The 12,983-nt window shown below is 45.2% G+C and overlaps 1 protein-coding gene across 1 annotated transcript; it reads left to right on the top strand.

Moving 5' to 3' along the window:
* The first annotated feature begins 118 nt into the window (after positions 1-118).
* Positions 119-10,790, top strand: LOC119435251 (amyloid protein-binding protein 2). The gene is made up of 3 exons (XM_037702164.2): positions 119-372; positions 5,274-5,439; positions 7,968-10,790. Exons 1-3 carry the CDS (start codon positions 232-234, stop codon positions 8,204-8,206), a joined length of 546 nt encoding a protein of 181 aa, XP_037558092.1. The 5' UTR covers positions 119-231; the 3' UTR covers positions 8,207-10,790.
* Positions 10,791-12,983: the final 2,193 nt, after the last annotated feature.

The following is a 12,983-nucleotide window of genomic DNA, read 5'->3' as shown; positions in this document are numbered from 1 at the left end:
AAATTTATCATAGGTTCGCTTTACTGACCTATTTCAGTAATTTGCGTAAATAAAAAATACAGTGTTTTTTATGAGTTCTTGTCATTTTCGATCCTGCAGCAATGTAGTTTTTTACAATGCACTGTCTAGTCAGACGCACACAATGCTTAGTGTTCTTCAGAAGGAAATGTTTTGCATGCAGCGCTGATCCTGGAGGAGATAGCCATTGACAACACCGACAAGGAGCAAGAGATGCGGCTGCTGCAGGAAGCGTTGGATCTACACGTGTCAGCACTGCGCCTCTCATGCCAGGCCTTTGGGGAGATGAACGTTCAGACAGCCAAGCACTATGGAAACCTTGGTCGTCTCTACCAGTCGATGCGACGCTTCAAGGCATGTATAAATGTGCCCATTTGTTGTGTTGCCATGACCCATTACAAACACTGACATCATGATGCATTAGCAGTGTGAGATAAGCACCACGTTTGAAAGTTTCCTCTTTGGCTTGTGCAGTCGAACCCGACTATATCGTCCCAGTTTACTTTGAATTATCCTGTACAAAGAACAGTTTCTGAACACGGTATACAGTCGCCGACCGATTTTTCGGACTCTGAAAATCCGGACTTACTGGATATTCTGGACTTCATAAATGCACCGTCAGGGTTCCCGTAGAGCTGATGTATTTTCGTGACCGATTTTTCGGACGAATTTAGGCTTCTAAGTTCGATTTTCCGGACTAAATCGCTCGTTCCAAACCACACTACCCGGTCTTGGAGGCCGCCATGTTGGATTTTCCGCTAGCTTGTCTAGGCTTGGCTTCCAGTGGCCCGCTGTATAGCCTCCAAAATTGGGAGACGCAAGAGAGCGCACCCTATTCTCCCGTCTCAGAGGCCATACCTGCTCTTCCTTAGCTGACAAAATGCTCCAGGGGACGGCACTTTTTTCTTTTATTCAGTCAGCACTATCGTCATAATCACTTTTTGAAATCTGTTTCTTCTTATTATTATTTTTAAAGTTCGGTTGCTATTTTACACGTGGTGTGCGTGCCTCGGATATGTGTGCGGCTTCGCGTTTGTGCGATCAGTGCCACCTCCTGTGCCTTTGCGAGAACCAAGTCGTGCGAAGCGTAGCCTCCGCGATCAGCTCTGGCAACGCGCCGTTTCTGAGCCGTTACAGAGTTAGCAAGATTACACTTCTCCGCTGGGCTACGCGCGGAATGGGAATGAATGAATGAAATCAACTTTATTCAAGGTCCTGCCGAATGGGAAGGCCGGAGCGAATGACGTGCTGCCGGAGCTGATTGCGGAGGTCACGTGCGAAGTAACGGGGCTCGTTTTTTCAGTCTCAGTAGCAGAGATCAGCCAACGCGGTGACGCTCTTGTCTTCTGTGTGCGGAGACGATGTCAGTCTTGCGCAAATCTGAGCAAATCTGATCACCTCCAAGCGTAGTACGAGGCAGGGCATTATTAAAGATTTTTTTATGCCACTCTAAGCCTAATAAATCTTATTTTTTAGTGTGAACGAGTTTTTTGGACTGTTGGATTTTTTAGACTATTTTTCGGTCCCTGCGAAGTTCGGAAAATCGGTCGGCGACTGTAGTTAAAATGAGAATATATAGCACAAATTACGATTATATTGAACAAAAACAGCAGCGACTCCCAATATATCAAACATCAAGTGGCGTAAAAGAGCCCCCAGAAGTTGGCTTTCCCTCGCGGCGGCAGGGAAACTCACCGACATACCCCAACAGTGGTTTAACCCGGCCACGCATGGGTGGCTCTATCCACCCGTTCTCTCTACTGTGACCGTGTAGGGTGAGCCGTCAGCACCCCCATGCAAAAAATGATCCTGGCCCACCTGCTGCGCTTGCTCAGACAGCCAATCAGAGGCTCTTGTGCTCTCGTTGTGCAAGTACAAGTTGCCATGCTGCTTTTCTTGCTCATTGTGTTTGCGCCTTGAGGACTACATTGCTGACATCGTACCGGTAAAAGCGGGCACAATGAGGAAAGCAATGAGGATCCTTTGCCCACATCCTCTGAGGTGACTGGTGCACTCGCACTAATCCAGCCCTTCTGTGCAAATGTGGAAGGTTGGGGCCTCAGCTGTTCTGACTCCATGGACAATGTGAAGAAATGCATGCTGTCGCTGGCAGTAAAGTCGCTCAAGCAGGAGAAGATACAGGACTGTTTCATGCGAAACTAAGCTAGTATTTTCATCAGTAAAGTGCTTTTATAAATGTTATGTGCTTTTTTGACATCCAATTTTTTAGCAGGCTTATATTGAATTATGCCCTAAATCGAACTGAGAGGCATTTTATTGCGAGTTCTATATTACGAGGTTCGACTGTATAAAGCACAGCCATGTGGATTGTTTGGGAACTGTCGTCTTGGAGAAGCAGAATGTGTGCATTGTGAGATTCAACATGGTTTTGTTTCATCTTAGGTTTTTCGAGACATAATTCAATAGCTTTTTCTTTCGTTACATGGCATGTATTTTATTATTTAAGGCAGCTTAGAATTTGGCATTTTGTAGGGGTGTATAAATACAGTTTAACCAGCTTATAACGAACTTCCATATAACGAATTCCTGGATATAACGAAGTTTTTCTATTCCCCGCCATTACTCCATAGAAGCACATATATTTGAGACCTCTACGTAACGAAGTGGCAGCGGGAGACCCCCCTTGAAATAACGAATTTTTCTCACCGACAACCTAGAGATTTCGCCCAAAAATTTTGTAATTTTTGTGCGAGCAGCAACCGGAAGCACCTTCTCCCCTGCGACGGAATGCCAAGCGGCGGCCTCGCGCTTGGCACGCTCAAATTCACGGCAACTGCAAGTCGAGAGCAAGCACACGTGTGCGAGCGTGCGTGAGGCGGGCCTGCATCCCTCGACCCGGTCAGGGATGCAGACCGTATTTACTCGAATGTAATGCACACTTTTTTTTCCAATAAAACGGGTCCAAGAATTGCCTGCGCGTTAGAATCGAGTACGACCCTAAATTTGTGCTACCATATCGCCATCTGCATTTCAATATGGCCGCCTCCTATGCACTTCGAGCCTAGCTCCCGTAGCTCCGACCATGTGCTGTAGTACGTGTGCTTAGGCATTAGTCTACCAATTTAGTTAAACAGTGAATGTTTACAAGTTTATACGGCCGATAAAACTAGTACTATCCTTACTTCGTATAGCTGTCTGCTAATTTTCTGTCGCAATCGATGCTTGCCTTTCGGGCGAAACTGGGATGTTTTTGTTCATCGCAACTTTAATGTATTGGGAGTAAGTTTTGAGCGATAGTTGTATTTCTGTATGAAAGCGTGAGGTGCGCAGTACTGTAAAGGATTTTTTTTCCCTCTCTTTTGGTCACGGAAAACAGGTGCGCGTTACAATCGAGGGCGCATTAGAATAGAGTAAATACGGTAGTGTTTCTTTTTCGAATTTTCATGCCGAACCTGCATATTACGAAATCCTCTTCATACCGAAGTCTTTCGGGAATTTGTTAATTTCATTATATCTAGGTTTAACTGTATTCAGAACTGAATGTGAATCGCTATTCAATTCAAGCAGATGTGATAAGATGTGATTGAGAATGTGATATTTTCAAATATTCATTTCTACTTGAATATAAGGTACTAGTACTACAGTCCAACCTGAATATGACGACATAAATATAGCGATTTATTTGGTATAACAAAGTAAATCTGAAATGTCTTATGTGGATATTAGTGTGCAATGAATATATGTGTATAACAAATACAGTATTGGATGTAGCAAAGGTATTTTCTTGTCGGATTCAACTTCTATATAATAACAAGGTCAACTGTATAACAACACTTATCAGAGTCTACAGAGAAAGAGAGCAAGGTAAGTTGTGAATGTTCCAAATGACCTGCTGGCAGAAGAGCTGCAGTTACTGCTCTGAGGCGGCAGTTCTTGTGCGAATTCATGGAGAAGTTAACTTCTGTAATATCTAGTAATTCAATCAGGATGCTTCACCTTTACACAGCCTACAAATTAGTCTTTTTAACTTAAGCAGATAAATTTCTTATTTGCTCAATCTCACCATGTTTGCATCCCTTTAAACCGATGTGTGGGCACTTTCAATGAAAATGGCACTCGACATGAATCTGATGATGGACTGTTCTTTTGTTTCATTACTATCATTGTCATGGTGCGCTATATATGATTGCGTTAGTTGTTGCTCGTTTACAAGCTGCCCGATTGGCCAGACATGTTGTCGTGAGTGGCACTACTACTTTCAAATAATGTGAATAAAATAAGCCTTTTTTCTACCCCTTTACCCTCCCAAGGTGCTCCGTGCTACCTTTCTGTTACGTTGTATAGAAGTTGCAGAATATTTGGTATTAGATTCAAACAATATCCCGTGGCAATTTTTTTTTTTTTTTTTCACATCACTCTGCAGGATTGGCCAAGAATGAGCCCATACTTAGTGCTGAGGCACCATTCAATTAAATGTGTGTGCATTAGATAGCTATATATGCCTACATTGTAGGTACAGGTTTGATGCTGTATTTAACATTAATGTGCTGTACACGTGTTCACTGGCACTATATTGTGGGTTAATTTCCTGCTACTATACATATGAGCCAGTTTGATGCGTTCTACTTAGCGAGACAGCATGGAAGGACGCGAAACCCAAGATTGTAGGAGAAATAAGCTTCGCCTTGAAGACAACACTTTATGACATTCATGCTGATTAAATGGAGTGCTGATAACCACTGGTTTGTTTGTGTAAAACAGAATTGGGGGGGGGGGTGACAAGGGAAGGGAAATGTACTTAAGATTGCGGAGAACTAGAGAAGATTGTAAATTAGCTGGTCTGATGTGGGCGTGGTTCGTGTGGAACAGGAACAATGGGAGGACTTTGGGAGAAGTCTTCGACAAGCAGTAGACTTTATTATACTGACCATGATGGGGTAAATGCAAATATGAAGGTCTTGCATTTGTTTACAAATGTCATCCATGCTGCATTTCCACCATATTGCGCTATGTATGTTATTGGCCATTTCTTGGCTTAATGGAAATTGTAACTAAGTTGTAACTAAATGTTTAGTTACAAGATGCCATCCACCAGGATTGTTCTAGGTCTAGGAACCTGCAAAGTAATTTTTACTTCAGGAGTATGACACTGTTATGTCGAGGTTGGACAGTACAGTACTATATATATCCTTGTGTTGCCACGTACACTGAACCCTACGTTCATGCATCATTTTTTGTTGGTGTAGTTGTTCTGACAAGTAAATGTGAAGGTGGAAGGTCTCAATGCTGTTCAGGAGGCGGAAGAGATGCATCTGAAGGCCATTGACATCAAAGAGAGACTACTTGGGCCTGAGGATTACGAGGTGGCCTTGTCGGTCGGTCACCTAGCTTCGCTCTACAACTATGACATGAAGCTCTATGAGCAGGCTGAGCACCTCTACCTCCGTTCTATTGCCATTGGTGAGTTTGCCAGAGGCCATTACGCCTTTTTGCTTATAAATTGCAAGTACAGGGAGATTCGCTGCGTTGGTGCTAAACAACACATTCGACTTGTCGCCTTTGAATGCTCTCATGGTGCATTTTACCTAAATTGAGCGCTAGTAACACATTCGCCTGGTTCATTCATGGTGCCATGCTCCAGCTAAGAGCCCTGAGAGTTGCAAAGTTTGGTTACACGGCTGCCGCAGCTTCCACTGTTCGCACATTGTGAGCCATGATGGCAGCTATGAGTGTGCACGCCAAGTTTTGTGTCCACCATGTTTGTTTATGATAAAAGTAACGCTGACATGTTTATGCTTGTGGCCTCTGAAAGTACTGGCAAATTACGGAACGTCTGGCTTGGGCAGGCTTTCTCTGGCTGCAATTGTGAGCAGGCTATGCATCATTGCAGTCCAAGTGCAAGTGCAGTAGGAACTATTTAATTAAATGTACCATAAGCAGGCATATGCAGTAGACTTAAAGATTCGTTTTCTTGCTGTAGGGTGTGGCAGCAGTGGCTTGTTGCTCTGGCAAGTGAAGAGTTTTCTCGGGGTTTAATTTTGGTGCTGAAAATTAGAAAGTCAATTCTTTCTCCTTGCTGGACTTTTGTAATCCTGTGACTTTATTGCCTGAGGCAGCAAGTGTGACACTTGTCTCGCATGCACAGTTTTCATTGTGCTTGTGGCATAGTGAGGCCACTACTATTGTTATCACTGTGTATAACTACGAAGCACTTGCGATCACTACTGTCTGTTTGTTATAAGCCTCTACCACACAGTCCTGTTTGGTTACATGTGTGTTGCGAAACATAGACTACAATAGTAAATCTGACATTTTTTTAGTGGGCTTGTTGGGCTCTATGTTCTAAAGGTGCGTCATAGTCTGAGAGAGAAAACATTTATTTGTTGTGATGCTTGGCGTGCATCGCCACTCTATGTGCACCAGGTGATCATGAAGATGCCGGTCGTGAGGTGTGTAGCATAGCCCCTTGAATATGAATGTGTGAACCAAGGCAAGGCCAGAGTACTGGCTGAGTGTCCCATGGGGCCTTCATCCAACTTTACTAAGTAGTGGTGTAGGTAGCAGCTGTGGTAGAAGGGAGATGAGCGCACCCGGTGGCAGGTCCACTATGTGCAGAGAGCGTCTGAAATTTTGGAGGTGCACTGCAATGGGCTCCAGGTTATTTCAACCAATTTGTGGTGCACTTAAAACTGGGCACACAGGCATTTTTGCACTCCTAGACCTGCCAACCCTAAATTATAAAAAATAGTACTGTCGAAGCCAAAAAATGGTAAAACTTGGTGAAAAATACTAAAAATTGTTTTATTACTCAGGATGTTGACTGTTTAAATTGCAGACTTGTTCTGGAGGGACGCAGGAACAGGCATGCTAGAAATACTCGTAAGAAAAATACTCGTAAAATTTATTCACAAGATATTCACGTAACAGCAGCTGAAATAATGGCTGCTTCTCTGCTGCTGCAGGTAGGGTCCATGGAATCGAGTTGGCCCGAAATGTTGGGCTATAAAAATTTTATAGCCGCTAGGCCATCGCTGCTAGACCGCAGCGATGGCCTAGCGTTAGAGCATCCGCCTCGTATGCGGGAGGTACCGAGTTCAAATCCCGGTGCCGCCGGGAACCCACCGGTTTTTCTAATGGGTAGAGATGTCCCCTGGCCTGGTGCTCGGCTGTCGTGGGGGTACACATCTCGAAAGAGGGCCCAATAGAGATTTCAGCTGTTGTCTCTGGGCGCCTCTTGTCCAACCACAGACGGCCTTGTAGACGAGCATCCGCCGCGGCTGTGGGAGGCAAGTGCTGCCACCGGGTACCTACCGGTAAAATAGGTACAAGCGCGCTCCTGGCCTGGTGCTCGGCCATTATGGGACCTCAACGCTTGGAAAGGGGTGTTTGACCTCAACCCAAAGGCGTCCCCACCTCAATAGGTGCTTGGGGCGCCGCATGGGAAATGGCCGCCATGGGAGCGCCACAGACATCACTTGATTTCCGTGCTCACGTTGGTTTCGACGGGAATTCAGGGCGCAGGCTCCTTTCCCAAGCGTATCACCCCTGAAGGAAGCCGAACGCCAGGCCGGGGTACGCTTGTACCCTTTTGAACCAGTGGGTGCCCGGCGGCGGTGAGAATCGAACCCACAGCCTCCCGCAGCCGAGGCGGGCGTTCTACCACTTTCTTTAAATTCAGTTTTGCAAATAACTGTACATAAATTGAAAATCATAAAGTTATTGTTGTCACCATGATAATTGTAAACATATTACAAAAATTAGCATTCTGTGATAAAAACATAAAAGTTGGCCGGTATGCATTCCACCACCATCATTGTGTGCCCAGAAAACAAAAGCCACGAGGTCTTGCTATCAGCAGCAGAATGCTGTAACTGCCATGTCATTGTGACAGGTGTACACAATAGTCCTGTTGAACGGCCCGTGCCACCAGGAAAAAGTGTGCTTTCTTCTTGTAATCTGAACTGCACACACGTTTTCTCTGGCTGCAGGAACAAAACTGTTCGGAGAGGCATACAGTGGTCTGGAGTATGACTACCGGGGCCTGCTGAGGGTTTCTATGGAGATGAACAAGACCAATCAGGTGCTTCGCTACACACGGGTGCTAGAAGAGTGGCGGCAGCTGCGTCAGCGTAGTCTGCGTGAAGGCCACGATGCTTCCCCATTCACCTTTTGCGTCTGCAAGGTGCCTCCCGAGGATATCTACACATACGTCACCAGCCTGCGGTAGAGTTGCCCACCAAGGCTAGTTCCTGTTCATAGATGTAATCGAGCCCTCTGCAATGCCTGAAGTGTGTGTACTGCCAGTCCCAGAGTTGGCCCCCTGGCTTTCCTTACTGTCAGTGCCCTGCCCCATGGTTTGTCCATCAGCATTGCAGTTCAGTTGCAGGGGCATAAGGATCCCTCTTTGCCTGGTGTGCAACGCCTCAGAAACTTCCATAAACTGTGTCCTCTCCTTTTTGCCCTAAAGGCAGAGGGATGTAGCAGTTTGGCTGGGATATTGAAGCCAGTGTGGCCATTTTGCATGAAAACTGCAGACGCATCTTTTTCAGTCTGTGCACCTACTGTGATTCAAATGTAGAACTCAAATGAAATTAAAAGTGCACTGCAGTCACTGAAAGTGTCCATGGGCACAGATGTCTGTAAAATGGCTGTAGCTGTTTAAGTAGTTCATGGCAGTGAGCAGTCGCAATCATACTTTCCTCATCAGCTGGCACTCACTTTACCTAGTTTTGAGGAGAGGATGGGGCAATGCACAAAAGAGTTAACAGTTATTAAGGGCGGGAGTCGTGGTGCCTCTAGCAACGTCACTGATGTTTTCATGTCATACACTGGTTGTTAGCTATGTACTGTGCCATGACTGGTAAAATTGTAGAACAACGCCTTTGAATTTACATGCGGCAAGGGGTCCATCCGTGCATTGTTGCTAGCAGAATTTGCCCTACAATGCTGTAAATTAGCTGCTGGGAGAGTACGTGCAATTTTATGAACCAGCCGGACATGATGTACAGAAGCAGACTTGTAACCTGCCAGCCTTCATAACAGCAGCTCGCAGTGGCAGAGGTTGTCATTAGTAATGGCAGTCTCCTTATCATGTCATAGCATTTAGTTGCCTTGTTGATTAGCAGAAAGTGACATTTCATTTTCAACACTTGTACTGACAATGCAAGTTGCAATCCAAGGCTTTTGTTCATACTACCACCTCGCAGCTGCTGAGTCCATATTGTAATGTAGTGGGACGAGGCTACGTGATTTTGAGGGAAACTTGTGTTAGTAGGACCTTGGCATTATTTTTGTTGTTAATGCTTTTTGGAGACAATAATAATATGAGAGTCTATATCTAAGCTTTGCAGTACAGCTTCTTATCTATGTAAGCAGCCAATCTCAAAGAAATAGTGTTAAAGAGTAATGCTTTGCTTCCTCCTAGGTGCATGGTTTGCAGAGGCTTGTCATCCATCAAAATATTGCTTTTTGAATGTTGATGTCCACTTCTTTCATGATTAGTGCCCTATAAATGTGAACAATATGGAAAGACAAGAGCAGTTAGATTTTTTTATGCACCAGGCATGGATGGAATGATGCATGGTGCAGAAACTACGGTAATTGAGAGGCCGTAATGACACACGGAGTGTTTAGCTTCTCGACTTGACAGACTGTCTATGTGTTTCTGTGTTGCAAGTCAACCTCCTATTCAAATCTTCAGAGTTGCTAAATCTAGCATTGCACAACTGACGGACTTCCCCGAGTTGTCAGCAGAATCTCCTTAGTACTGTTAAAATATGCCAGCTAGTGAATGTCTCATCCACTGCTGTCCTCCATGCAAATGGTATTCAAACACCAACATTTGCCAGCTTCTTATTGTGCCGGTCTTACTAACATTGCGTGCATATCATGATGAAACCACCAATCCAGAAATAGGTCAAACACCAATGAGTGCTCACTGCATTTTTTTCCCATCATCCCGTTCTCGTGCCTAATGGTGACTCGCTCATTGTATGCTCTCACTGCAAGGGTGTACTTTATATGCCCCTTGGCCACGCTATTCTGAAATAGTCCACTGAAAATTGTGCCTGTATAAATGGGACAATGTGCAAAGCACACCATTGTGAAAAAAAAGAAAGGGCATCACACTGCCATGCTAACATCAGCATTTGTGAATTGCATGCATGCGCCAATTACAGTAAAAGTTCGTTAATTCGACACTGGTGGGATCGCGAAAATTTGTTGAATTATCCAATTGTCGAAATATCGAATGAACAACAAAAACGCAAAATTCTCCCCGGCATCGTACCTTTATTTGTCACAGAAGTTTGTAATCTTATCTGTTTTTTCGGCCGAACTTGAGCAGCAACAATAGCTCTAATAGCTGTCAGATGCTCCGTGGCACACGCACCATGCGGAATTTGCTCACAAAAGTCCTCCAGCACGGACAAGGCTTCTGCGACTTCTTTTACCGTGCGGTTCGGTGGTAGGGGCAGTTGGTCACAATTGTCACCTTCCGACCAATCGTCGTTGTCGACGCCTATCACGTTCTGAATTATTTCTTCCTTGGTCAGCTGCCCGACAACGACGACACCATCATCGATGGATATGTAATCAGCGAGTAGCACAGCAGGAGGCAAGACATCATTGAAACAGATTAGTCTTCTGTGGTTTCAGTTGCATTAGCTGTTTCGATTGGCAGTTCCTCTGTGCAACAGTTCGGTTGCACAAACCCGCTATGCCGGAAGCAATTTGCGATGACAGCAGCAGGTGTTTTGGCCCATTCAGAATATTAACAGAATACACAGAATATTCAGAGTGCTGGGGAGTGTAAGGTCATACTTTTTCTCACCTTCCATACACAGAAGCATGCACTGTAATACGTTCTTTCTGTATTTGCATTTAATGTACTGAATTATGCCCTGGTCCATCGGCTGAAGGGCTGCGGTTGCATTCGGTGGTAGAAACACGAGCTTGATCCACACCAGGCTGGACATCTTGCAATGAGCACTGCAATTCTCCACAACCATGAGGACCTTCCGTTTCTCCGCTCCATAATGCCGGTCGAGCTGACGGATCCAGGACTGAAATATGCCCGACGTCATCAAAGCCTTCTTGTTGGCTTGGTAATACACCGGAAGGCGCCTCACGTTCTTGAAACATTTCTGAGCCTTCCCAATGACCAGGAGCGGCAAACGCTCTGTTCCCGTCATGTTGGTGGCAAGTAGCACAGTAACCCTTTCCTTGCTTCGTTTCCGTGCTATGCAGGTGTCACCTTTGAAAGTGGTAGTTTTATCTGGCAGTGCTTTAAAGAATAGCACTGCTTCGTCGGCGTTAAATACATTCGAGCGTAGCCAAGTGTTCAGGAAGCCCAATGTTTCACCACTCCTCGATCATGCCTTCGTCCACGGCAGCTCTTTCGCCACACACACTCTTAAAAGTAAGATTGTGGAGGCTTTTGAAATGAACAAACCAACCTTCGGAAGTTTTAAACTCTTTAATGTTCATTTTCGCGACGTACCTCTCAGCCTGGGCACAAATTAGAGGCCCACTCACAGGGAGGTTGGCAATTCACGCGCATTTCTGATCCATCTCAGTACAGTATCTTCGAGTTCCGGATGAGCCGCTGTCCGCAGCTGTTTTCTTTTGTCACTGTAGGACGCACTGTCGAATGCCTCCATGATGTCGCTCTCATTCTTGATGTACATGGCCAGGGTTGTTCTCTTCACGCCATATTTTTCCATCACGTCGTGGCGTGATGGAAAAGGCGTGGCTTGATGGTCGTGGCGTTCTTGAGCGCTTTCAGTATTTCCACTTTCATGGCTAAGTCCTTTGCCTGGTACTTCGGCCGCTTTGCTGGTGTTGCCATCGCAGCAGCATGTGATAGCGAGGCGCGCAAGCACTGCGCGCTATGCACTCGAAAGCTGCACAGTAAACACACCTGGTGAAGCATGCAAGGAACATGCAAAAACGACGATACACGCCAAAGCGAGACTTTATATAAATAATATCTAAATAAATATCTCTATAAGATAGAGATATTTGCGACACGACTGCTAAAAATATCTTCGCCACCAACCTTGCTCTCCAGATGGGTGGATGGTTAGTGGCTTAACCCTTTGTACGGGCGGCAGCTTGCGCCACCTAGCCTATACATCTGCCCGTTTCGGATGATGCTGATGACCATGCGGTAGGCCTACGCGTCATTTTTCAGTCGATGCAGTCGATGCCAAGACCAACGCGACTGGGCGAGCTCGCAGGCTGCGATGCTAGGTCGAATTAACCGATGCACGCTAAAATTTTGCCGAATTAACGAGAGTTCCACTCCATAGACTCCTGTAAATAATTGTAGGGACCACGCGCGCAGGTTGAACTAACCGATTTTCTGAATTAACGGCGGTCGAATTAACGAGCTTTCACTGTGCTATTTAATTTGCTGTCTTTCATCCCTGGTCACCATTATGCAGGTCATGAAAGTCATCCAAACAGTACCAGATTCACTTGCTGCCCTCGGCTTACAGAGCTTCACGAGTGTTCCTAATTGTATTTTTCTGCACATCTCTTGGGCATAAAAAGAATGTGCCCATTGCACGCACTAACAATGTTCTTATCCATACATCACTTTCGCAGAGGCTCTGGGAGTGTCTGTTCAATGGACAGACATTGTAAAACAATCTATAGTGCAAAATTACTTGGTTAAAAAGCAATACGGCCAATTGGGCGTGTTGGTACATACTTGAAAAGGCGGTAGCGCAAAATAAAGACGGACGGAGAGGAGACAGCGCTCGTCCTTGTCGTCTCGTCTGTCCGTGTTTCTTTTCGTGCTGCTGCCTTTTCAAGTTAAAAGAAAGCCTCTATAAAAAAAAAGCTTAAAATGCCTGCTGCTGTTGTAGTAGATGAGTTTAACAGCAGGCTATTTCTCGTGAAAAAGAGTGGCACTTTTTTTTTCTTTTTTTTTTCCACTGCCCGTTTTTTCTGTTTTCATTGAATTCTTTAGAAAAACTTTGCTAGGCTGATATTTATTG

Source organism: Dermacentor silvarum, unplaced genomic scaffold (assembly GCF_013339745.2).
Source record: "Dermacentor silvarum isolate Dsil-2018 unplaced genomic scaffold, BIME_Dsil_1.4 Seq572, whole genome shotgun sequence".
NCBI lineage: Eukaryota > Metazoa > Arthropoda > Arachnida > Ixodida > Ixodidae > Dermacentor > Dermacentor silvarum.
Note: the sequence above shows the minus strand (reverse complement) of the source record. Positions and strands in the feature narration are given on the sequence as shown.